At 40.9% G+C, this 27,345-nt stretch overlaps 2 protein-coding genes across 2 annotated transcripts in view; both read left to right on the plus strand.

The window, feature by feature from the left end:
• Nucleotides 1-318: 318 nt before the first annotated feature.
• pyya (peptide YYa) lies at nt 319-10,642 on the plus strand. Its single transcript, XM_034894971.1, has 4 exons — nt 319-458; nt 4,055-4,242; nt 9,180-9,260; nt 10,254-10,642. The coding sequence occupies exons 2-4, from the start codon at nt 4,055-4,057 to the stop codon at nt 10,276-10,278; spliced, it is 294 nt and encodes a 97-aa protein (XP_034750862.1). The 5' UTR covers nt 319-458; the 3' UTR covers nt 10,279-10,642.
• Nucleotides 10,643-13,667: 3,025 nt separating this feature from the next.
• LOC117958524 (MAGUK p55 subfamily member 2-like) overlaps nt 13,668-27,345 on the plus strand; it is a 17,798-nt gene continuing 4,120 nt past the window's right edge. Inside the window, exons 1-9 of the mRNA XM_034894970.1 lie at nt 13,668-13,746; nt 21,753-21,801; nt 23,029-23,129; nt 23,376-23,531; nt 24,022-24,186; nt 24,516-24,623; nt 25,682-25,801; nt 25,949-26,080; nt 26,190-26,292. Coding sequence (XP_034750861.1) covers nt 21,771-21,801; nt 23,029-23,129; nt 23,376-23,531; nt 24,022-24,186; nt 24,516-24,623; nt 25,682-25,801; nt 25,949-26,080; nt 26,190-26,292 — 916 coding nt within the window. The 5' untranslated portion in view covers nt 13,668-13,746; nt 21,753-21,770. The remainder of the gene's footprint in view (nt 13,747-21,752; nt 21,802-23,028; nt 23,130-23,375; nt 23,532-24,021; nt 24,187-24,515; nt 24,624-25,681; nt 25,802-25,948; nt 26,081-26,189; nt 26,293-27,345) is intronic.

Consider the following 27,345-nt stretch of genomic DNA (forward strand, 5'->3'; position numbering starts at 1 on the left):
GTCATGATGGTCGGGACCCAATTTGGGTGTTCAGGAGGAAGCAGATTCAAATCCACAATACACTTAGTCTTCTTTTTTTTCCAAAGCTGATGCATCTTTTTGGTGTCAAGGCCCAAAATGTCATCTGTTAACTCTGTCAAACACACAGGACTGGCTGTGTGATGCGTAATATCTCCATCAGCATCACCATCTGACGCATTTGGCCACTTCACCCACCCTTTTGCTTCACACACGCACACACACAGGCACGCACACAAACGCAGGCGCACCCAATCACGTACGCGCTATGGTGTGACCCTCTCCCTCCCCCGCTGCTGGTAGACTATATAAATCAGCTGTGTCGGAGTTTGAAAGCAAAGGTGCAGCAACTTGCAGAGACACATCTGATCTGACAACAGAGAAGAATAAACCACCGTGAGAGAAACACTCCCACCTGCTGCCTTCAAAGTCTTCTCAAAGTAAGTCTGCACACTCACTCTTGTTCACGGACCCATTTAACGAAGGGGTGAGAAAGACGCAACACTCTGTACTGTATGCGTCGTTAGGAAGGGAAGACGCGTGAAACTTGTGTGAGCAACAGGCGACTTAAAGCCCTCCTATTTCCAAATGTTTCCTTAGCCTAAAATGCCTTTTTTCTTACAACTTTTGCACACAATAAAATGCAGCCTGTCCTGATTCTTTTAGTACCGAGTTCAAAAAGTTCACAACTTGCAGACAGACCAAGACTTTTCTTCCTTTTGTATGTCAGGATGCGCAGTTTGTAATTTAAAACTTTTTAAAAAAAAAGAATGTTTTTAAGACTACCTCTTCCAATTGTATTCTCGGCCTCGTGTTTCTTATCCGAAGGTTGTGTTTGTGCATTCCGTTTCAAAAGTAAGATCCCTCGATGTCCGCGAGGCGCAGCCGGGCTGCGTTTAGCACCGCGGACAGCGCTGCGCACCACATCCGCGCACACATGGCTGGAAGAACGCCAGCGGTGGAAGAATCATTCCGAGCCTAGTACTAGAACCACTCTGTCAAAAATACTGTGCACATAAGCATCATCGGGAAAATGTACTTAAAGTTGTCAATGTAAAAGTACTCAATGCAGAATAATCCTGATTTTAGAAACTGGACCAAAACAGTTCTGTCTATCAACAGAGTGTTTAATTAATCCGCTAATTCTCTCAGCTGGACCTGGAGGCCGCCGTACTGTTGGCTGGTGTCACTTAGAATAATACATCACATGTTAGAAATTACAGTGTGTAACTAGTAACTAAAGTAACTAGGAACTAAAACTGTCAGATCAATGTAGGGGAGTAACTAAAGTAACTAGGAACTAAAGTGACTAGGAACTAAAGCTGTCAGATGAATGTAGGGGAGTAACTAAAGTAACTAGTAACTAAAGTAACTAGGAACTAAAGCTGTCAGATCAATGCAGTGGAGTAACTAAAGTAACTTGGAACTAAATTAACTAGGAACTAAAGCTGTCAGATGAATGTAGTAGAATAGCTAAAGTAACTAGGAACTAAAGTAACTAGGAACGAAAGTAACTAGGAACAAAAGCTGTCAGATGAACGTAGTGGAGTAACTAAAGTAACCTGTAACTAAAGTAACTAGTAACTAAAGCAACTAGTAACTAAAGTAGAATATTTCTGTCTGAGATGTAGCGGAGTGGAAGTAGAACGTGGCATGAAAAGACTTTGAAGTACTTAGAAGTACAAGTAGCTCAGCATTTGTGTTTCAGTAGTCGTCTGCTGAGTAAAGGAGTTCTATTCCTCCTTTAGGCTCCATTATTATATTATAATATAATATTTTCAGTCACACTTTCATTTCCTAGTAGAAACATGGAAGGGGGTGTAGCTGTGCATTAGGAGAAAGGTCAGTGTTGGAAGCAGAAAGAGAGCAGCCAAATGATGACATAGGCCTGCACCTGTTGCTCATTAGAATCATGTGAAATTAAAACCACATGCAGCACTTTTTGTTATTGCCTGAGGGTTTGATCAATAAAACGAGGTGCTTCATCTACGCAGCGGTGGAGGTATTCAGATCTTTTACTTAAGACACATGTAGGTGAAGAGGGTCAAGTTTGGATATTATCGTGAAACTTTTCCTAGTTTATTGCTGAAATTAGGCCAATTCTTTTGTAATTACACGTTTTCTTGAATGGTATGTTAAATATGCAAAGATGCATTATCTTTTTAAAAACACACTCAAATGCACTGACTTCAAGAATAGAAATGTCAACATCAGATGAAGCCAGCTTCAAAGTTCTCGTTTCTTTTTGTTGACTTGTTAAACCAAAACGTTTTTTATAAAGAGATTACAGTTGGGTGGTTACTCTGTAAATCAGAAAATATTGTCTGCAGCCATGGAAATAAATCAAATTTTGCCACATAAAATGTCCCATAAGAACCTGCAGAACCTAGGTAGGGATGGAGTGGAAGGTTTGGTGGAAGCGCTGCTGAGGGACAGATTTCTGGCTCATTTGGAGAACTGGCCAGAGTTCCTTTCCACCGGTCTCAGAGGAGACTAAAGCTAAGCTTATGATTGGCCAGCGCAACCACAGCAGTCAGCCCAGTGAGTCGGACATTATCTTTCAGTTGGCTTTTTTTATTGGGTGCAATGTTTTATTATTATTATTATTAATATACTTTTTGACTATTAATATAATGTTTTTTTTTCAACAATACTGCTATTATGTAGGCCTAGTGTTTATATTTTTATAATTCTGTTATTTAATTTAGCAAATAATTTTATTATTAATCTTTAATTATTTTATTTGTTTGTATATTTTTATTGTTAATGTAATGTTTTATTTATACATATTATTTAAAAAAACTGTTTACATGTTTCATTTTTTAAATGTGTCTATTTTTTAATATTTTGCTTTTTTAATTTTTTTATTCAATTTTTTTATATTCTTTAGGTGGTAATAACCCTAAAGGCTGAGATTACAGAAACTATAAACAGTCAGCTGTACAAAGTACACTAATAATAATAGTATTCAGTGTTTATAACGCCATGTTTTAGTAAATAACTGATAATACACTACAAAGTAAATCCAGCTGCAGCAGCAGGAGACAGCTGGCGTATGCAGCGTACGGCCGTGGTTTATGTCTGTTTCATGACAACCATCCAACTCCCTGATGATGTGTGAAATGAGTTTCCTCCAACCGAGTCGATCCATTCCTCCATCCTCCTCAGGAACCAATCAGCACTCAGCCAGGGCAGTGTGGCCATACGCAAGTCTACAGCCTGTAGACCATCATACATATTGACTTATTTAGCTTCTTCACACACCTTTATTTAGTTGTCAGTCAATGTAAGACTGAGCAGACATTTCCTAGTGAAATGTTACCCCCCCCGCGCCCCTCAGGGGAAGTTTGACACACATGTTTTCTTCGTTAGAAAAGAAAGAGAAAATGTCTTTATCCACCTTTTGTGCCTCCATTAATCTCAATTTCCTTTTGCGTTTTCTGAGGTGTAATGGATTCATTCAAGCAATTATCTGGGTGAGGAGGTGATCTTTTCTTTTACGTATTGGTTTTTCAACAACACCTTTTCACAACTTTTTTCCTCATGTGATGGGAAACAACCTGGGAAATAGGGATGGTACGATACACTTGTCCCACGATGCGATACAATGCACCATTTCTTGAACAGAATGAGCTGCAGACAAATGACTGAAAAGCATTCCTTTTTTTACATGAAAAATGCCAAACAACCTACGTGTTCTCTTATCAAAAGTGCAACTGAAATTGTATTTTGTGTTAAACAACAACATTTATCATTAGATTTCTAAAAAAAATCCCACATGAAAATAACCATTTGAATCGAAAAATAGTCTCGTCAAATAAATGAACTAAGAAGACAAGTGAAATCAAAAGTAGACTGCACTGATTCATTTTATTGTCTCAACATGATGAAATCTTTTGATTTTCAACTGATTCAGTTTCATCACAACATGCCTAAAAAAAAAAGAGAAGCACTTGGCACACTACAACTACCACAAATCCCAAATGGGCGTGCTTATTGTTGTATTGGCGTTCATTCGTTCATTCCTGGGTTCCAGATGGCCGTGATGCTGAAGCCGTGGACCATGCTGGTGGCCGTAGTGCTGTGTGTGCTGGTGTGTCTGGGGACACTCGCAGACGCCTACCCTCCCAAACCCGAGAACCCCGGGGAGGATGCCCCCCCAGAAGAGCTGGCCAAGTACTACACCGCCCTGAGACACTACATCAATCTGATCACCAGGCAGAGGTGTGTACACACACAGTACTTACAGTACATACTGATACACACACACACATACATAACACAGGTTTTCTGTTACGTTTTGTACATCTGTAGTTTAGACAGCTAATGCCTACCACACAATGGAAAAGACTTTGAAAGACAGAAGTCTGACACCATCTCACCTCTAAAGACATCTGTCGTTTTTGTAAAGACTGGGGATCTCGCCGGTTCACTATTTGCAGGACTACTATTTAAGTTCACCAAGACTTAAAGCGATAATATCAAACACGGTTGATTTTGTCAGAACATCAAGATGGGAAAAAGACTGAGAAGGGGACTGAGTTTCACAACCACCTTACACCAAAAGATTGATGCAACAGGATTGCTCCCTAACTCCTGAAAGTCTCTCAGGATTCCGTTCCAATATTGAGAATTTGTCTGCAGTGGAATTCAATTGAACAGTCATTTTGTGTAGTGTACAGTGTAAGATCGGCACGAATGACAGTAGGGACAGGAGCAGTTAATCCAAAATGAGAAAAGTGCCGTTAAAGTGGTGTAGCTCTTGGGTTAGGTTTAGGGACTGTACAAAAATAATTCGGGACGGTGGATTTATATTTTAGGTTTTGTTATAATATCATTATGCTACAATATTTTTGATACAGCCTGATGTTTGTTCCGATCCTCCAAAGGAGGATTTGACTTACCAAATTTAAAAATTAGTTTAAGATAATGTACCCCATTTTTGATCTACGTGTCTAAATTGAATCATAATTGTCACTATGGCCACCACTGCAAACATTACAAGTGAAACTAGAAATGGTAGAATTGATGAAAAACACAACAAAATGTATTTAAAAGCTAAGAAACGTCTAACAGCAGCTGAATGGGATTAGCCTTTTATGCTAAAACAGGATTTCATTTTTTTTTGATTGAAGTCAATAAAGCTCTATAAGTATCCCACTTGTACTGAAGCCCAAAGCTCCGTCAATGTGTGATAAACACCACCCCCAGCCCCCACCTCCCCCCCCAAACTCCTCACAAGGCAGCTCAGTAGATTAGATTACAGGCCACTCTCCAAATCAAACGGGACCAGAGCAATAAAACCGGTACAGACGGACCCAAGAAAGAAGCACAAATCTGGTTAGCGGGGGCCTGAGCCGAGGCCTGCTGCTCTCAGGTATAAACGTCGCTGGAACGTAAATTGTAAGATGAATATCTTTTGATTTTAAGCAAGTCTGGAGTCATGATCTTACTCATGAAAGCCAAATAGGTCGTTGATATTTAGATCCTGGGGTTAAAGAAGCCTCATGATGCCATGGGAAGTCAACTGGTTCAGAAGAAAAAGGATTTTACATTTCTCTGGGGAGTTGCTGATGAAGACATATCACATGCAATAAAGGTAACTAATGGTTATATGAAGGTTTGGCTGTCCAATCAAATGCCAGGGAGTGTGATGGCTGTCAGCTTTAGGCGGGGCACTCTATTGAAACTGTTGGATCTGGGGAGTCAAGTGCCAGACATGAGAATCATCCTCTGTATTCCTCCGAAAGAGTCCGAAAACTGGTGGAGTTATTGTACTTTCCACAAGTTTTTAATTTGGACATTTATAATCTGAGTCTGGTATTTTTATTAGTTTCAGTTGCTTTCAACCACGGACTGTACATAATGGTGGAAAATGCGTCGCCACTCTCTGCAACTGAACAACATTTAATCCAAAACATACCGGATACAAGCACCACATCTTGTAATTTTGGAGCCCAAGTCTGTGCAGTAGTGACCCATACACTCACCCAACCAATCAGGAGTCAATCACAGCTGTCAATCATGGTGTTTCACTGCGTTTCTATACCATCAAAAAACTTATAAAACCAAACCTACAAAAAGAGTGAACACTACAATGACAGACACCATCTTTGGGGGGAAATTGATTTGACATTTTTCAATCACTTTTGTTGACGCTTTTTTATCAATGATTTCTTTTGTCCTTTTTTTCAACACTTTTGACCAACATTGAAAAACAAACATTGAAAAAAAGTTCAATGTTTGTCACTTTTTTGATGTTTAACACTACGTAACACTAAGTTATTAACTTGAGTTTTTGAGTTATTTTTGGAATCAACAAACTTTGTTTATAGGAAATTATACCTAATGTTTGAGTTAGAAAAGAGAAATTATTTAGAATAAAATTGAACAATATTAATATTGCAAAACCACTTCAATTTTTTTTTAATGCTATAAAATTGAATAAGACACCCCTAAATTAATGAAAGTAGAGATTTTTACTTGCCAAAAAGTGTTGTGTGGAATCAATCATGTTATTTTTGGAAAGAATATTAATATAGAAAAAGGACCACATGAGGGTTAAGACCTACACTGCAGCCAGCCTCCCAGGGGCGATCCACATGTTTGGCTTCACTTATACAGTCTATATCTATACACTAGTCTCGCATTGCCAGACCCACCTCCACAGTACTGAGGCCAGTCCGCAAGGCATTTCTTTAAAACAATCGCAATCGTCATGGGCATTAGCCCCGGACGGAGCCACGGTGCCTCTGCTAAATAGTCTCAGGATGGAACTTCTTTTGGTGAACATGTGTACATTCAGAAGTAGTTTTAGCCTTCAACAGAAAACTTGGATTGGACAGATAGTCTAGCTAGCTGTCTGGATTTACCCTGCAGAGATCTGAGGACCAGGCAACCATAGTCCTCAGATTGGACAGATAGTCTAGCTAGCTGTCTGGATTTACCCTGCAGAGATCTGAGGACCAGGCAACCATAGTCCTCAGATTGGACAGATAGTCTATCTAGCTGTCTGGATTTACCCTGCAGAGATCTGAGGACCAGGTAACCATAGTCCTCGGACTGGACAGATAGTCTAGCTAGCTGTCTGGATTTACCCTGCAGAGATCTGAGGACCAGGTAACCATAGTCCTCGGACTGGACAGATAGTCTAGCTAGCTGTCTGGATGTACCCTGCAGAGATCTGAAGACCAGGTAACCATAGTCCTCAGATTGGACAGATAGTCTAGCTAGTTGTCTGGATTTACCCTGCAGAGATCTGAAGAAAACAAAGGAATAGGAAGGGGACGGACATCCGACCTAAATGAGTGACACTGGCCAGAATTTTCGGTTGCATCTGAAAAATCCTGGAAGTGAAACATCGTGGATATAGAATATCTATGCACCACCCCTGGTTTCAAGTCTTACAATTACATAAAACACACACATCTGCTTTAGCTCCCATCTTGCATGTAAACAGTTGTCATTTTATAACATTTCAGCTTGTATTTTGTTGCTGTCGGTGGAAAAGTTAGCATGTCGAAAACTGTTGCTTTGAAAAAGGATATGAAAAAAAGCTAATTTGAAGACATAAAATTGAGCTACTTACATTTGTTATAGTCGGATGAAATTGCCTCGTCACTGTTTACTTATTTGCAAAACACACAGACAGACATAAAGGGTGACCAGTACCATTGATTAATGAAAATAAAATAAAATAATGATATATAGAGATACAAGGTGCCCAACAGCCATGATTTGCTCCCATTATTTTCCATGTAAGCAAGCACACTTACATTTTCGAAAAATTTAGCATTTTCTAGTTTCCTAATGGTTCTGCAGGAAGTTTTCTATAAATACCTTTACAATGTGGTGCTAATTGGAAAGTAAATACAAAGTTCTGATACCGTTTTTTGTTTAGTTTAGTTCATTGAGTTAATATGCAGTTGTTAAGCTTCAGAGGGAATTTAATGAAAGTTCTGCTCGGGATTTGAATGAAAATTGGAAGAAACATGAAAGAACAAACATGGGCGGGTGTTTATCTTTTGGAACGTCGGGTAGCTTTGTGACTCTGATATAATGGTAATTATAACAGGAGAAGCACAATTTACCAGTAATAAAAAAATAAAATAAAAGAATGGATGAAGATTAAGCAAAAGACACAAAAAGCTAACTGATGTTTAGATAGAGTGAGAAAGAAGGACAAATAGAAAAGATAGACAGACAGACAACAAATAAAAGCAGGACCAGCCGTGGAGACCCAGGAAGATGTATTGTTGCGGATGGACCATTATCAGAGGGGTAGTATTTTACATCCTGATGTGTGGCCCTGCATGACAGCTGAGACGAGTAGTTTGAGTGCTTTCATACGGGGCAAGACACTCACACACCTCCCAATGTGTGTAACCAAGCGTAAGATTGGCCGCTGCGGGCATAGTGGGAAGTGAAACAGGTGGTTGATTGGAAAACAAAGGAACTACAGGTGGCGCTAGCAGGGGTTGGATTAGATTGCAATGTTTGGCGCACAAACATACACATGAACTCACACACACACATTAAGAAGTAAGCTCTCTGTTAAACAGCTCTTTGGTTCTACAGTCACGGCTCGCTGGGACCCCTGCTTTCCTTATCATGGGGATGATGAGAGTCCTACAGACCTGGAAATGGCACTACACACACACACACACACACACACACACACACACACACAGATCCAGACAAATCCAGACAGCTACCTAGACTGTGTGTCCAACCTGAGTTTTCTGTTTCACGACTTAAACTATTTATGAATGTACACAAGTCCCACCTTCCCTAAGGTTAATTTGCAGCCAAAGTATAAATAATTAAGTAAAGCACAGATACGTATTTCAAAATTCTACTTAAGTACAGTAAAAAAGTATTAGTACTTTGGGGCGCCTGGTAGAGTGTGCGCCCCATGTACTAAGGCTCATTCCGTCCTGCCGCGGCCCAAGTTAAATTCTGACCGCTGTCCTTTGCAACATGTCATCCCTCTCTTGTCACCCCCTTTTCTGTCCTCACTTGTCATTAAAGGCCAAAAAGCACCCTAAAAAGTATTGATACTTTGTTGCATTTCACCACTGGTGGCTGGGGTTGGTTTATGTTAAACCCCGAGGGGTCACCCGATCCACCCCATAGTTGGTCACCTCTCACCTCTCTCCCAGGTATGGAAAGCGTTCCACCCAGGAGGATGTGGTTGCAGAGCTGCTGTTTGGTGGCGACAGCACCAGAGACCAGAGATCAAGGTAAACACATGCGCACACACACACACACACACACACACACACACACACACACACTCACACACATACACACACGCACACACAAACGCACGCACACAGGCATAATTTAACTTTAGTTACAACCCCCGAATGATCAAAACTGGCCAACAGAAACGCTCCCCGTCCTCCCTTCCCCTTCCCAACATTCTCAACATTCACCAGTATGCAGAGAATGAAGATACATTTTAATAAATCTTGCTTAACAGTGGAGATCTCAACTCCCCCCACGTTGAACCCAAAGTCACGCCATTGCACACACACAAATGAGCTGTATGAGTACGTGACCAGTGGTGGAAGAAATGCTGAGAGCCATAAGTTAAAAAAAAATTTATTTCACAGAACATTAAAAAAAAATTACATTGAAGAAATACAAAAATACATGTGAGGGTATGGTAGAAAACATTTACGGTAACGGGTTATATAAAAACCACAACCAAAGTTCATCCAATGATGTAGACGTAAACAATCCAAATTACATTTTTACAAACTTTCTTTTCACAAAATAATTCCAAGAAATTTGATCAAGAACTGACCGAGGGATGTTTTGCACAAAGGAAGATGAAATTATATTCAGCCTGTGATTAACAGTAAAAAATGTTAATGAATATACATAAATAGGCAAGGGTAAAGTAATTCCACACATTGTTATCAAACTAATACACATACATTTGTGTACTACTACAGGTTATACAAATGAAGCACAAAATATGTTGCAGACTACAGATTGCTAGTATCCGCTAGCACTAGCTAACGTCCACGTTGAGTAGCGGCTAGCTAATGCTAGCTAGAAGGCTTTGTTGTGACCTTCCCTGTAACGCTACAAAGTCGTGGGTCGTGACTTGAAGTAAGTAAGTTAGGGGCTAAAACTTGTGTCTGGAACGCAGTATTAGTTACGTAGTTCCATTAGTTACTGGCCTGCAATCTACCTACATGATGTACACATGCACTCTTCCACAGATACGATGACTCCTATGTGTGGTGACTCCACCACCCCTCTCCCTCCTTGTCATCTGGCATTCCCTCTGGCTGCGTCCCACAATGCATCTGGAGGGGCCGACATGTGCCTCTCATCTCTCGACCCCTGATCCTGACCCCAGCTGAACACAAGCGCTCTCTGTCTTTCTTGTAATTGCCTCTCATTTTTCTCATTAGAACACAACTGTACATAATTTATTATTGAAATTAAAAAAATAAACATATATATATACAGTATATGAGATCAGAGCTACTAATCAGAAGGTGGAATTGTGTCTGTGTGTGTGCGTGTGTATAAACGTCCCTCTATCGTCCAACATTGTATAGAGGAGGAAATTTGTGTTTTACTGTTGCTACTGTGAGACGTAACATTAGAATAAATGAATAAAAAACTGATTTGTGTGATTCTAATGTGTCAATGAATCAGAATGGTTTTCTGGAATTTACGTATGATGCATCTCATATCCCAGTCTGGATTTCAGATCAATAAAGTTACTGGACGTGACTCTTCAATGTCAGCTGCTTATTAAAGGGTAACCACCATTCTTTTCAACCTGGATCCTATTTTCCTTTTGTGTGTAAGTGACTGATAATAACAAAATCTTTGAAATTGGTCCAGTATTAAGTGTGGACGTTGTTACACAGACTGGGCTGCAATGTAAGCCTATTGGACAAATGTGCATTGTTAATTTGATCCACTAACATTTCTTTATTTTGCCATTGACAGAACATTCTTCTGTGACAGGCAACATTATGGAAAGGATCCCTTTTATTTTCATGGGTTTTGTTGAGAGGAACAAGTCTGCAATATAAATGAGGACATACACAGTGGGTGTTACAACTTTCTGAGTGCTTTACGGCATCCTGAGTTGTTGCTTTATAGTGCAAAGAAAGTAAATAGCATTCCTCTTTGTTAAGAATTCATCACCGCATTAGGGTCCCTGGAAAGGACTGGCAGCCTCTGCAGGCATGTAACTTGCACTTCAAATCGTGACCCATTGGGCTGCATCTATAGGAACATTTGCTGGGTTATTTTCCGGCACATAAACTAAAAGGCCCACTCTTCTGCCAGAGCAAACGGTGAGGGTTTAAGGTTAGGACAACCAGTAGAAGGAAAGGTTGAAGAAAATATCAGTTCCAGTACGTTTAGCCTCCAAAGTAATGAGAAATGACAAACACTACTGTTTTCTACTAGAGACAGAAACTGACAACCTCATGGCCAATTGGTTGAGACCATTTTCTAACTTTCTTCCACTGATTGACACAAATAGGGTTCTGGAGAACCCGGGCCCTCTAAACTCAAAACATTCTTTTTGTTTCGTGCAAATTCCTGATAAACCTGACATGTTGCAGTGGTTAGCACTGTCGCCTCAGACCAAGTGGGTTCTGTTCGTAAAAGCTGGTTTGGGACATTCTGCGTGGAGTTAACATGTTCTTCCTACGTTAGGGTTTTCTCCAGGTTCTCTGGGTTCCTCCCAAGGCCAAAGACACCCATTTTGGGTTAATTGTTGACTCTAAATTTGCCGGTAGGTGTGAATGTTTGTCCGTCTCTAAGTGTCAACCCGGTTTCTGTGATTTTCTAGATACCAGTCCAGGGTGTACCCCGCCTCTCGGCCAACATAGCTGGGATAGCCTCCAGTCCCATGCTACCCCGTAAAGCAGAGATCTTTAACAGGAAGTCCTCAGAGGTGCTGTAGAGAGGCCTCCAAATTACTGATCGATGGTTTAAAAAGTCTCAAATATACACAATAACATGACTACAACGTATTATTAGTTTTTAATGTACACAACATTGATCATAGGCTTACTGGCATACGGTGTGGTAGTAGTAGTAATAGTAGTAGTGTGCACTTCCCCATTGGTGAGGTGCAGTGCAAAAAAGGTGCTTGATGGAAAGAAAAGACCGAGACTCTGCTAATTCTCCCATACGTTCTGTTGTGTTGCAACTTTTCAACCCAGCCGCGGAAGACCATGCTCCGTCTCTTTTTCAGCTAGGGTTCCTTGGCCTAAAAACGTTGTTTGGGGTCTCGGAGACTCCAGCTGAACAACATGGTTGAACACATGGCTTTGTATGACCTATCTGTGATTGGTACGGCCAGTGTTGTAGTAAAGATCCCTATTTTCATTTATGCATTCTAACCGATGCTCCGTGATGATAGCATTCCATCTCAAAAATTGAACCCTCTTCCTTAGCAAGTACTTTTTATCCCACCAAAATTCCAAATAAAGATTAAATGAAATATTACTTTTTTCATCCCACAATGGGGAAATTCCCTTCTAACAGCGGCAGTATTTCACAGTAAAAATACAACCCACAAACAACAGATACTGTGCAAAAAGTACTGAATGAATGTAAAGTGGCATTATATGAAAAGTATTTAAAGTAAAGTAAGGTGAGATGGCCATTGTAAAAAGAATATTGCAATGTAGGTAGGTAAGTTATGTGAAATTCAAATGAATAGAATAATATGTAATTAAATAATATAACAAAAGTAAGTAATCCTGAAATAAATTACATTGAAGTGTGACCATAATATAAATAATATTACCAAAGTAAGTACTCAAAATGGAAAAATATAAATACGTACAGATGTACATAAATCTATTTACAGCTATCTATGTACAGATATACATAGAGCCATCAGGCGGTGCAGGTGTTGTAGAGTCTGACCTGCGGTGCCTCTCATTCTTTCACCGGGGGTGCATCAGTCCTCTGCTGAAGGAGCTGCTCAGGCACCCCACAGTGTCATGTGTGGGGGGAGGTGTTGTCCATGATGGATGTCAGCTTAGCTAACATCTTTCTCTCCCCCACTTTCTCTATGGAGTCCAGAGGACAGTCATACCCCCAACCAGCACTGGCAGAGAACTGGCCACCAAGAGCCTGGGTCTGGGTCTGTTGATTTTTGAACAGGCCAGTCACACAATGTTTATTTGGGGCTTTTACAAGAGTCTAATCTAATATAACCTAATATTTAGCTATTAAAAAATATAACCTGCAGGATGACAAGGGAGTTTTATAATAAACAACAACGAAACGAAAAACAACGCACTGGCCCTTTAATACTCCTAATACTGTCAGATGGTGAGAGATTCTCTGATAAATACATATCGCACAGTGACGGTTAAAAGAAGGGATCAAATTCCCAAGAATATGTAGAACTTAACCGGTAATAGGTGCATGCAAATTTAGGTTTAAATGAATGAACACCTACTACATACTATAAATGTTATGCCAAACGTTTATTCCAGTTTACTGCATGAAAAAAACAATAGTTGGACAATGTTTTTGTTACTGAAACTTCATGTAAGCTGCAAAAACCGAGCTGCCAGAACCGTTTTATTTTGGAATTCTCTCGGAAGTCATAATGCGTTTTCCTGCCACTGTTGACACCATCCTCTAACTTGACGGCTACAAGAAGCCAGACGACAACAAGAAGCGCACGAGACATCGCAGACAGCCTCATTGTGTTGAAAGGTAGGTTAACGGCATTTTATTTCACATAAACGTGGCGGCTTTATTGATATATATTACAGTTATTGTTGAGCATTGAGCGCATTGTGCTTTTTTTTCTCTTTCTCCGGCCACAGAAGCTCGTGTATCGTAAGATAGCAGCTAACGTTAACGGTCCACTGGACCTACAATGGTGCGTCTCATTTAATAGCCAATGTGTCAGGGTAGCATTGTTTTTGGGCAGTGTGTGTGTGTGTGTGTGTGTGTGTTTGTGTGTGTGTGTGTGTGTGTGTGTGTGTGTGTCTGTGTCTGTGTGTGTGTGTGTGTGTGAGAGAGAGAGAGAGAGAGATGGGGGTAGGCTACACTTTGAATAGGATACAAAATCTGACATTTGAAAAGGTTGAACAAAGAGAGTAACACAACCACACAAACCGTAGGCTACTGATGGGGTCACGTGACCACGCACTTGACACCTACTGCCCATTTCGACACACACACAAACACCCTACACTCATATAGGTGTACAGATTATCATCTGAAAATGTCAGAAAATAGCCTAGAGGAAGGGGGGGTGGGGGGTGCAACTTTCAGGTCTACATAAATCTGACACACAGGGAGCACAGTTAAAACCAAGTTATGTTTTCGAGACATTGCAAGAATGCGGGTGTGTGTGTGTGTGTGTGTGTGTGTGTGTGGGAGTGAGTGAGTAAAATGGCATGATTTGTTTCTTTACATACTGGAGCAGCTGAACAGATGGATGATGTGGGAGACGGAGGGAGGAGGGGAGGTGATGGAGGAGGGGGAATTAAAAGGGAGTAATGGAGGGAGGAGGAGAGGAAGGAGGGAACATTGGGGGAACAAGTGCTTGGGGAAGGATGGGGCAACGGGGGAGTTGTTGATCTCGTGGATGAGAAAAAGAGAAGGGGACATGAGGGAGAAAGTAAAAAGAGCGGAGGAGAAGCCAGATGACGAGGGAGAGGGTAGCAGATGGAGCTCACAGCCCTCTGAGGTCTTTGGCTCTTTTCATACTGTTGTTCAGCTAAACAGTAGCTGAGCAAGCTTTCCTTCCTCTTATCTTCTCCTCTCCTACTTTATATATCATGTAAATCATTTTCAATAAAAAAAAAATTATAATCAACAACAAACAGGCACCATTAAAAGTGCAATTAGGACACGCAATAAAGGAAGAGAAAAGCCACCCTGTACAGCACGGTTTTCTGTTTTAGTACTAGGTTACTTTTAGTACTACACATTTTATCACCATTCAATATTGCATTGATTCGTATGACAACGATACAATAATTACCAAAGTCCCAAAGTCTGCCACGATACCAGTTTTTAAAGCGTTTGTTCCAGGGCCCTGCCCACCAATCACAGTGGCTTACAGTTTGATAAAGGACTTATTGGGCATTAAATTATCATTGCACTTATAAGAACGAGAAGCAATGTCATCATTTCAGGTCGCCCCGGATGTCTCATTTCCAGTTTTTCCTGCATCCACTGTGTGTTATTGTGTGTGTTTATGTCACGGGGGGGGGGGAACTAAGCCGCCCCGCCTGCTGCAGAGAGCCGATAGGATTGACACAGCAGTCACTTCAGGGAGATCAGAGTGAAGAAACGTTCCAGTACATTGATGTTAAAATGTTCCAGGTTGGCAGGACAGTCTGAAATGATTGCACAACCTTTCGCTGTACGTTTTGTTAATGCGCTATTGCGCGTTGATGGTATCATTATGTCAATCCAGATGGATGTATTGTTACAACTCCCACTGGGTTGTAATAGTGCTTAGTAAAATGTTTCTTGAGAAACTGGCTTTTATAGAACACAGAAGAACATAAATTAACAGGGCAGGACCAGACGTGGCTTCTCCATTCTCAACTATCTGAAGTTATACTGCAGATTAGGGGTGCATGATATATCGACTCAATATTGTTATTGCAATATCCTGTTAAACAATATTGTATCAAAAGTGTCACAATAAGTATGCAATATTTAGTTTATTTTGTGGAGCGATGTGTCCCGTCCGTTGACTGTGTGACAGAGTGACAGTGTAAATGAAGAAATAGAGAGAGACATCTAAATGGAACCAATCAGGAGTGCGTGATACTAGCCCCCAAAAAAACGTCAATACGCCAGAGCAAGCCAATAAAGCCTCGCTAGCAGCCCAAAATACGACAAGAACTAACAAACTCACCAATGCTATTACGTATTATTTGGCCAAAGATACGATGCCCATCCACACAGTGGATAAAAAAGGGGGCGGCCTCTAGCTCACCCAGTAAGAGCCTGCACCCCATGTTGGCGAGTCCTGAAGCGGCCCGGGTTCGCGGCCCGGGTTCGCGGCCCTTTGCTGCGTGTTATCCCCATGTCTCTCCCTTTCATGTCTATCCAGTGTCAGTTCATAATGAAGAGAAAAGCCCCAAAAAATAATCCCCCCCAAAAATAAGGCTTTAAGAAGCTCCTGAATGAACTACTAGACTAATTCTGCACAATGTTGGAAAAATCTTACATTGCGAAAAAAGATTCTCCCTGCGATCAATCCAGGCAACGTGGATGACCGTGACTGCATGTTGCTTTCTCTAAATGTCAGGTTGTGCTCGACTAGCGGGGCCAGCTTGTTAGTTTGATAAATCGATCAGAACTGCGAGTCCCGCTCACTAGCAACACACTCTGTGTATCCAAGGACAATTAAATCTGTGGAAATGACGTTAGATCAGACACAGACTTCTGTAGTAGATTAGTGTTACGTTTCCAGCGTCGTGGCTCCCAACTGTAACGTTAGTTGGGACGGACGGACCACTTGGTTCTTTAGGCTAACTATATTAGCTTTAGGCTTGCTGGTAGCAGCTTTCTGCTTGTTTCTTTAGGCTAACTATGTTAGCTTTAGCCTGGCTGATAGCAGCTTTCTGCCTGTTTCTTTAGGCTAACTATATTAGCTTTAGGCTTGCTGGTAGCAGCTTTCTGCTTGTTTCTTTAGGCTAATCTATGTTAGCTTTAGCCTGGCTGTTAGCAGCTTTCTGCTTGTTTCTTTAGGCTAACTATATTAGCTTTAGCCTGGCTGCCAGCAGCGTTCTGCTTGCTTCTTTAGGCTAACTATATTAGCTTTATCCTGGCTGGTAGCAGCTTTCTGCTTGTTTCTTTAGGCTAACTATATTAGCTTTAGGCTTTCTAGTAGCAGCTTTCTGCCTGTTTCTTTAGGCTAACTATATCAGCTTTAGGATTGATGGTAGCAGCTTTCTGCTTGTTTCTTTAGGCTAACTATATTGGCTTTAGCCTGGCTGGTTGCAGCTTTCTGCTTGTTTCTTAGGCTAACTATATTAGCTTTAGCCTGGCTGGTTCTGCGGGGAGAAATGGCTGGGAAACGTTGTGATTATGTTACATTAATCAGGTGATTTAGTTCATATTTGCAGCGTAAAACACTGACTACTGTAGCTTCACTGACTACCCATCAAAACTATGACATCACTGTGTCAGCGGCAGCTGCTGCCTACGGGACTTCACTACACACAGAGAGTCTCACTTCCCAAAACAATAACCCCCGTCGGACTGACGTCACATACACACGCTGCCCACATGGCTACCTGTCTTAAAGGGGAAGGGTCAGAGAGGAATAATCACGTAAAAGGAGAACGGTGGAAGTTTACTTTTGTATCAAGCAGCGATGCTAAAACACAGTATCGTTTCCCGCACCTATTTCACCCGGAAGCAGAATTTGGAGTCGGACAGATGGAATTCAGGACTGACCAGTGGTCCAGACGGACTCATTTATAAGTCTCACTGTGCACTATACTGTTTTGAATCAATGAATATTGTTACGCTGGGTTTTCCCGTAACTTTTGTATTTTAAAAATGGCTTAAAATATCGCAATTGATGTCAATGTCATCATATTCATAATTTGGGCTGAGCATCATTTTGACTTTAATAATTCTGATTCCAATTCTGATTCTTCCTTTTTCTTTCTGGTCCTTATGGATTCTTGATTCCGATTCTTTGAGGGGATGAGTTGAAACGGGTAACATGCAAATTTTCACAAATAAGAGGAAAGTTATATTTTGATTGAATGGTGGTTGGCAGTTTTACAGCTTTTTCAATGTAAAATAAAGCCAGAATAGAGTGCCGCTATGCTCCAAGGCTGCAACACAACAAGCACCTGCTGCTACGGAAACCAAAATATGTGCATTTTAAATTGGAAAACGATGATCGGATTTGAAACCAAATTTAAACGATTCCAAACGATTCCAATAAAGAAACAATTCTAGTGGAATCCTTTTAAGTAGGAATCGGTTCTTGACGCCCAATCCTATTCATAGTTGATATTGCAATATGACATTTTGTCAATATCGTGCAACCCTACTGCAGATCCTTCCTTTTATGCTGCACTTTGTACCAAAACCAGCTTTTCATAGTTGTGTTTGGTCTACAAAATGTCAGAAAAGGTAAAATTATAGAATAGGCTTTTCCAAAGCCCGGGATCACGTCCTTAAATGTCTCGTTTTGTCCACAACTCAAAGATATTCATTTGATGGTCACAGAGGAAAGAAAACATAAAGAAAACATTCATATTTATCAGGCTGCAATCAGAACATTTTTTCATAATATGACTCAAACTGATTATTCGATTATCAAAATATATGGTGATTAATTTGACAGTTGACAACATTGTCCAAACTGCTTTAATATGCTAACTAATAGGGCTGAACGATTGGGGGGTCAATCTAATAGCGATTTTTCTGCCAAATATTGGGATTACGATTCAATTTACTATTTAGTAGTGGTGCACGATATATCAGCCGCCGATATGGTCAATATTTTACACATCGGTATCGTTCCGATGTCAAAATAGGGCCGATGTGAATCTTTCCTGTGTATCTGACGTGTTTGTAGGGTTAGATGTAAGTGTGTGTGTGTGTGTGTGTGTGTGTGTGTGACAATTTAGATCTAAATCTGAGTAGAAGTGAGTGTGGCGGTGGGGGTGTTTGTTTTCGGACGAGCACATAAATGCACACGAGATGAAGAGAGCTGTGTTACATGCCCGAGAATTCCTGGCTCACATACAGGTAGGCCTGGCTATTTGTTCAGACAGATGCAAATTAAATTATCTCCCAACAATTTTTACGGTAATCTCGATAACTAATACTATTCGAGACCTGCCAATAGAAAAAAAGAAGCCAAATCGGTGCTAGCTAAATGGAGCTACAATAGCTGCCGTCTGGGATGAGTGAGTGTTTTCAGCCCGGCTACGCTATTACTCCTCACAAAGCACTTCCTTGAGTTTATTTGTAGCATCTTTATCCATTTTGTGTGTGATCTCTCTGGCGTTGGTGAGTCTTTGTAGTTGTGATCGGTGTGGTGCCTTCATTAGCCAGGCTAGCGACTCTTCTTCTGCTTCCCCCCAGCCCTTCTCGCTTGCCGCGGCCGACAACAATCCAACACCCGCCCGCTGGTCTGGTGGATGGTCCCCACAGAGTTGTTCATGCCTTTGCGGTCTATTTCCCTCTCAAAATAGGTAATTGAGCACTGTAGAGTTTCTGACCATATTAGTGACTATGCAACCTAATTATTTATGCCTGTGCCTTTTTCAGTAAAATAGCGTTTCAGATGGCTAGCTGGAGTCTCGCGCTGCAGTGGCTCCATGTCCAAGATTGGATTGTGACCGTCAGTGAAGAGAGGAAGGCCATCGGTTAGGCCTAACCCTAAAGTACTTGACGGTTACAGTACTTATAGTTCAGAAGACTGCACAAACCAGTGTCTGTTCAGTCCAGCCTGTTTAGGCTCCATTTTCACATTTTACCTTTTTCAATACTTTTGGCTTTGACCATTTGAGGCCTACTAATAGGGCTGAACAATTATGGCCAAAATGATAATCACGATTATTTTCATCAAAATTGAGATCACGATTAATTATCACGATTATTTGTTGACTTTAACCAAAACAAATTTTATTGTCACATAGTCTAGTCATAACTGCTTTCACATCCATATTGTGCTAGATTCCTCTTATAGTAAGGGTGTATAGACATACAGCTGCAACACATGTAAATGAAAGTAAAAGAAATAAAGTTAGTTGCATTCAATAACTTCTTCTGTGTTCTTCACCGTGGCGGCCACAATAGCAGAGGGACCAGAGAACACTGGTACAAATACAGGTTTGCCCCTACTGTTCAACAGTATACAGCTGTGTTAATATCAATTAAAACTGTAGACAAATTTCCGAATTATGGACCGGCGCCGCTGTGTGGCAGGGCTGTGCGGAGAGTAAGAGGAGAGAGAGTAGAGGAGAGATCCAAACACAGGGACGGCTTTACAGAGGCGTTTAAGGGGCGGCTGTGGCTCAGTGGTAGAGCGGTTGCCTGCCAATCAGAAGGTTTGAGGTTCAATCCCCAGCCCTGAAATCCCATGTCGAAGTGTCCTTGGGCAAGACACTGAACCCAGAGTTGCGTGAATGTGTGTGAGTGTGTATCTGATGAGCAGGTGGCACCTTGTACGGTAGCCTCGGCCACACCGTATGAATGTGTGTGAATGGTGAATGTTTCCTGTATGATGTAAAAGCGCTTTGAGTAGTTGTTAAGACTAGAAAAGCGCTATATAAATACAGCACATTTACAGAACAAATGGGTCATGTACGCAAAATTAAACCATATCCATATACAACAACATTGCAGCGGACTTAGAGGAAAAATATTATTTGCGCCCTAGAGCCCTGTGAGCTAACAGACTCTAACTAGCACCCTAGAGCCCTGTGAGCTAACAGACACTTACTAGCACTGGTCACTGCTGTTGTCTGAAAAACAACACGGACGGGACAAAATGTTGCGTTTACTGGTAAACTGGTAATCCTTGAGTACGACGTTTGACCAACTGCTATCTGTTGAGTTTTCCTCCCGTTACTCTGTCCTCTGTGACTGTCTCCATCTAGAAACTAAGCTGCGCGGTGCAGGAAACAACTTTGACTGGCCCATGATCAGACAATGGTTTACGGAGCAGAAGATGGGCTTTGGAGAAAAAATTGGAGCGTTCTATGAACTGAAGCATTTAACATATTGCTCAATCACACAAAATTGATCGTGGAAACCAAAAATCTTTCTGTTTAAAATTATATTAATTGTGCAGCCCTAAGATTTACTATCTCCAAAGGGGTTTCCAACCCCGCTTGCTGTCATCCACTCGCATGTAATCAGTGACAAAGATTGATAACAGTGGGTGGAATATGTAAGTCCCATTTTTCATGTAGTCATTGTAGTCATTCCTCCATCCTCTTCTCCTCTTCAAATTTTACATATTTACGTCTTTAAAGATTTTCTTTTTACCTCATCTTCTCTTCCACTCTTCCTGTTCTTGCCTGAAGTGTTGCATAATGCCTACTCTAGTGTACGCAGCTGTGTGCGTGTGTGTGTTTGTGTGAGTGTGTGTGTATGTGTGCGTGTGCACGTTAAAACAAAACCGATGGTTTCCCTGTCAGCCGCGAGCTGTAGCAGCAGTATTGCCAGATAGATAGATAGTTAAAGCTGAAGAAGGGATTTTCTGTGTGAGTGTGCCTCTGTTTTTCTACTCTCTCTACCCCAAATTACCATTGTATTTTCTGTTGTCATGGCAATGTATAGATTAGCTCCGCCTACATTCTCCTCCCTTTTCTCAAAGCTTTTATTGAGGTTTTTGATATCACCTTTTAAATATCTGTCGTCATATTTATGACGTCATCACCCTAATAAAAGAAAATCCTCAACTTGAAAAAAGTGACTAATCCGATTTAAAAAAAAAGAAAAAAAAAAAAAGAAAACGGCACATACAATATGAAATGAAGTTTACTTATAACAGAAACGGTAACGTGAGCTATTGCCATTTTCAGCGTGTAGCTCGCTAGCTCCAACTTTGTTGTGTTTACCCAAAGCAAGATTTTGAGCAACGGCAACACACAGAGAGTAGTATTTGTCTATTTTCACAATTGTATCCCCATTATCTCTCTCTGCCTGTCTCTCTCTCTCTCTCTCTCTCTCTCTCTCTCTCTCTCTCTCTCTCTCTCTCTCTTTAGATTGACTGAAGTTCTACCATGCCTGTGGCCTCAGCCAGGACAGAGCCTGGTGAGACCAGACACCTCCCTCTTCATTGACGCCTAAAACCATTTGACTACGTTTTATTTGTTCATGCCACCATCCCCCCTCCCCACACCTACACCTTCACATTTCATATACAAAGCATTCTTCAATGTGTAAAATAGTGCTGTGCAATTGTTCAAATTAACAACCTGTTTTCGCAGTTACCATATTGGCTCCTAACAATCACAAAAACAGAATAATCGACTATTTTGCACATTACCTTTTGCAAGTGAGCTCTGATTTTGTCTTGTGTTCTGAATGAACAAAAAGTTCAAATGGGAAAAGTAGTAAGGGTAATTTCACAGTTCTAGGTGTTTTCACTATTGATTTGTTTAACTCTTTAAGGTGAACAATTGAAACATCTTTCCAGAAGTAAACAAATAATTGTGTTTAAATAATCTTGATTTCAACATTGACCAAAATAATCGTGATCATGATATTTTTCCAAAATTGGGCAGCCCTAGTTTAAAAGCAAGTATAAGAATCTATGACGCTAAGTAAAACTAAGCAGTTGTCTATAAAACTGGAACTGAAAATAGTTGAGCTTCACAAAGCAGGAGAAGGCTAGAAGAAGATAGCAAAGCCTTTTTTCAGATGCCAATATCCTCTGTTGGGAATGATCTGGAAGACCAAGAACAATATCAGGCAGAACCGCTCGCAGGATTGTGAGAAAAGCAAGTCCAAACCCACATTAGACTGCCCGGTCCATCCAGAAAGAACTGGAGACACTGGAGTTAGGCTACACCATTCCACTATTAAGAGATACTTTTATAAACATGGTCTTCATGGAAGAGTCATCAGAAGAAAACCTCTCACATTTTTACCAGGGCTGCCAAAACTTTCAAGCCCCACTGTACACATTTACTGTTGCTTTAAATTAAACACTATTGGGAAATGTTTGATATAAATAAAATATATATATATTTTAATATGATATTTATTTAATATATATATTAAATACATATTATATTAAAAAAAAAAATATATATATATATATATACATATATATGTATATTTTTTAATAATATAAGGGACTTTCACGTATTAACAGTTCTACCAGTTGTGACCTGTGTGTGTGTGTGTGTGTGTGTGTGTGTGTGTGTGTGTGTGTGTGTGTGTGTGTGTGTGTGTGTGTGTGTGTGTGTGTGTGTGTGTGTGTGTGTGTGTGTGTGTGTGTGTGTGTGTGTGTGTGTGTGTGTGTGTTTGAGATAGTCCCCCAGGTGTTGGACCCTATGAGTGACACCACTACCAGCTCCACCACGGCCAACGACCTGGACCTCATCTACCTCAAAGGCATCATGGAGAGCCCTCTGGTGTGGTACACACATAAACACTTTTAATTACATCAATATTTATTTAAATAGACTTACTGGCATGTGTTTGTGCACATGGATTGTAAAGACACATCACTTTTATATTGTTGTGTTTATGTGTATCCAGTTCTACGTATTTTATTTTTATTGTTTATTAATCAGGGATATTGGTCCGGCTATTGTTTCTCCCTATAATGAGATTAGACACAGAGCCTTATAAACCATAGGTGTGTCTTTGTTTGTTAGGAGCAAGAGGAAAGCCTTAAGGAGCCTCGTCCGTCGCCAGTGAGGGAGAACAATGTAGAGCTCCTGCAAGAGATCCTCTGTGACCTGGACCCCTTCAAACACCACTCCGACACCGCAGCTGAGCTCACCCGCATACTCACACAGCCTCACTTCAAGGTGTAGAACACACACATACACATGTAAAACTATAGTATATTCTCGGTAGTTTTGTTAAATCTGATAATAAAATATACATATATATATATATATATATATATATATGTATATGTATATTTTTAAGATCAGACTCTTTTCTCATTGCATGATTTACATCATATCTGTTTCCACCAAAGCAAAGCAAAAAATGCAGAAAGTACATGTAGTAAAACTCGTAGTTCTTCTTTACAAATTAAAAGAAAATGTCAGACTGACTGACGTGATGTGCATTCTTTTTAGTAAACATTTTTTTAAATTGTCTCTTTTTGTTAAAAAGGAAAAGAAATTTAAAAATACTTCCAGAATCGCAATTAAGGAAAATTAAAATGTAAATCAGATTGGCACCGATTAGGAAAGAATCAAATTGAGAAATGCATGTCATCCCCAGCCCTAATACTGTGAGATATTGTGAAATGTCTTACGTTGAATTTCTTCTTTTTTGGTTTGTCAGTCTCTGCTAGAAACTCATGATTCAGTGGCGTCCCAGGCATGCGATAGCCCACCCCCTAGCCCACGTGATTTTGTGGATAATGAGCAAGAGGATGGCCACAAACAAAACATTCCACCAGACGCAGTCCGCATGGTGGGCATACGAAAAGTGGCAGGAGAGAACCTGGTAGGTAACTTTAAAGTATAAACACTTGACACAGCTGAATGGTAAAGGTTTTAATGTAGGTTTTTAGGTTTCTGCTCCAAGCACTCCTAATGTTTGTTATAGTAGCATTTAATCAGTAATTCAAAGATGCAGTAAAAGTACTCATAAATCTTTTCAAAAAGAAGAACTGTTGCTCAGTATTTCTTTTTGAAAAAGATTTATGAATCTTCAATATTATTGAATGTTGTGCAACAGTAGGTCATGTGTGGGTTCACTTACTACTGTGGTGTACGTGCTGATTGTATTATTAATGATGATATAAATAGTAGCCTACATTAATTATTTTTCAGGGTGTGACTTTTAAAGTAGAGGGTGGTGAGCTGATCATAGCCCGCATCCTCCATGGAGGAATGATAGACCAGCAAGGACTGCTGCACGTGGGAGATATAATCAAAGAGGTAAGAAAGACCATTAACTATGTATGACCTTTACATACCCCTTCCGGTCTTTTTACTTATGGAGGTGCCTTAAAATTCCAGTAGTTGTCTGTTGACTTAACTTTGAAACCTTGGTTTGATCTCTCAGAAACACTATTACCCCTTTCACACCAATGCTCAATCAGGGTTATACCTAGGTCGACTGTGTATTTGTTTGAATGGGTTAACCCTCCTTTATTTACTCGGCTTTGCGACCCAGTTCGCAAGGTTGGTTAGATCAGGGTAGGGTTGTGTCAATTTCAGTGTGAATTGCTCACTACCTGGGTTGCTACCAGTTGGGGCCAGGATTAAATATGTGATTGGTTGGAAATGAGAGGGGGATGGGGGGCATTCACAGGTGGCCTCACACTTTGAAAAAACATCCATCCATCCATCCATCCATCTTCATCCTCTTATTCAGTATCGAGTTGCGGGGGAGAGTAGCTCCAGCCGGTGACCCCAAACTTCCCTCTCCCGTACCACATTAACCAACTCTGACTTGGGGATCCGGAGGTGTTCCCAGGCCAGGTTGGAGATATAATCTCTCCACCCGAGGCCTCCTCCCAGCTGGACGTGCCTGGAACACCTCCAAAGGGAGGGGCCCAGGAGGCATCCTTACCAGATGCCTGAACCACCTCAACTGGCTCTCTTTAAGAAATTGTTCAATATTTTGGGGAGAAAATTAGGAGATTGATTCGATGAGATGATGACTTTTATGCCTGTATGCTAAATATAAAGCTACTGCCAAATGCTGGTTAGCTTAGCCTCGCACAAAAGCAATGGAAATGGTGAAAATGGCTTGGGAAAACGGGTAAATATCCTGGCTGTGTCAAAAGGTAAAACATTAGTAAACGTGTATCCTTGTCTGATTTTAACAGTGGAGCTCTGTCCTAGGTCCTCTAGTTCATTGTTTTTGGCTCCCCAAACTCTTGCAATACTTGTAAACTCCTTGATAACCTGTCTCCATCCATTACAAGTGCTGCAAATGTGGCTGGTAATGTGTCCGTTCAGAAACTTTCTTTTATCCAATGTGATGGCAGGTGAATGGACGAGAAGTGGGCCGGGATGCCAGGGTGCTGCAAGAGGAGCTGCAAGCAGCCAGTGTGAGCATAGTTCTGAAGATACTGCCCAGCTACCATGAGCCCATACTGCCTAGAAAGGTGACAAAACACACTCCACACAGAGTGGGCACATGTGGTTATAGTACCATACACCATGACCTATTGCTGGCAACTGTTATAAATATAAATAGCATACGTTGTCAAATGTACTTTTGAGGACATAAAGGTCCGTATCTTTTTCTCCAGGTGTTCTTTAAGTGTCACTATGACTACGACCCGGCCAACGACAACCTGATTCCCTGTAAGGAAGCAGGCTTAAGGTTTGAGACAGGAGACATCCTGGAGATAGTTAACCAGGATGATGTCAACTGGTGGCAGGTGGAGTACAAAAAACACGTGTACACATTTTTACTTTTTTGTGTTCTGTTGGTTCTAATGAATATTGTGTGTGTGTGTGTGTGCGTGTGTGTGTGTGTGTGTTTTACAGGGCCGTCATGTGGAGGGTGGTAGCACGGGGCTGATACCGAGTCAGATGCTGGAGGAGAAGAGGAAAGCGTTTGTCAAGAGAGACGTGGAACTAGCGCCAGCAGGTAACTGGAAAAAAAGAATGAGGACAAAGAAAAATATTGTGACGATCAATAAACTGTACTTGTGGGTTATTGTTCCCATGTCCAGTTTTTTGCTGTCTTACACTGTCATCTGGTGGTGCAATAAAATGCCTGCATATAAATGTCATATATAGTAAAAGTAACAATGATCGGGGGAGATTTTGGCTACACCTACACTACTACTACTTCCGGTTGCAGAACTAATCTCTGTCCATATTAACACGACTGCATCATATATAACGCATATCACATGACCATTCACATACACGGCATGCGTGTGCTGGTGGAAACAGAACGTTTTTGTGATGTTACTCTGTGATTGAAAATCACACCGAAGCGATGCTGGCCGCCGACGTCAGCTAATTGGACAAACGTGTCACGTATGTCTGGTTTCTCCAGAAATTCAAAAAGTGCCCGCCTACCGACCGAGCGTGTCAGGCCGGCCCCTCCAACGGACGATGGCACGGAACACACCGACCAGACTGTCTGACGGCCAATGTGGTAGTGTAAATGTAGTCTTAATAAACCAAAGATTTAGAGAAATTTCAAAATGTGCAGTATAGCCTAAGAATAATATCATGTCTAAAGAAGCTGTCAACTTGAAGAAATATCAAGTTGATAGTCCAGAGATGTGAGAGTCATGTTCTCCACCCACCCTTGAAGGGAAAGCTAGATGAGAGGTCCAGTAACGTCTTTTCTTCTCTGGTTGCCGTACAAATTGTCCTGACCAAGTCAAAATAGTGGCACCAATCCCCGATAAATTATTGTAAATGATGATTATCAGCTAATCTGACTTCAGTTAAAGGTCTTATGACATGGTGCTCTTTGGATGCTTCTATATAGGCCTTAGTGGTCCTTAATACTGTATCTGAAGTCTCTTTTATATAGACCTTAGTGGTTCCTAAAACTGTATCTGAAGTCTCTTTTATACAGACCTTAGTGGTCCCTAATACTGTCTCTGAAGTCTCTTTTATATAGACCTTAGTGGTTCCTAATACTGTATCTGAAGTCTCTTTTATATAGACCTTAGTGGTC

This window comes from Etheostoma cragini, chromosome 15, assembly GCF_013103735.1.
Source record: "Etheostoma cragini isolate CJK2018 chromosome 15, CSU_Ecrag_1.0, whole genome shotgun sequence".
Classification (NCBI taxonomy): domain Eukaryota; kingdom Metazoa; phylum Chordata; class Actinopteri; order Perciformes; family Percidae; genus Etheostoma; species Etheostoma cragini.

Coding starts and splice junctions, on each gene's coding strand:
- pyya (XM_034894971.1), top strand. CDS start 4,055: ATGGCCGTGATGCTGAAGCCGTGGACCATGCTGGTGGCCGTAGTGCTG. Junction 4,243..9,179: donor AATCTGATCACCAGGCAGAG/GTGTGTACACAC, acceptor CCTCTCTCCCAG/GTATGGAAAGCGTTCCACCC. Junction 9,261..10,253: donor ACCAGAGACCAGAGATCAAG/GTAAACACATGC, acceptor ACTCTTCCACAG/ATACGATGACTCCTATGTGT.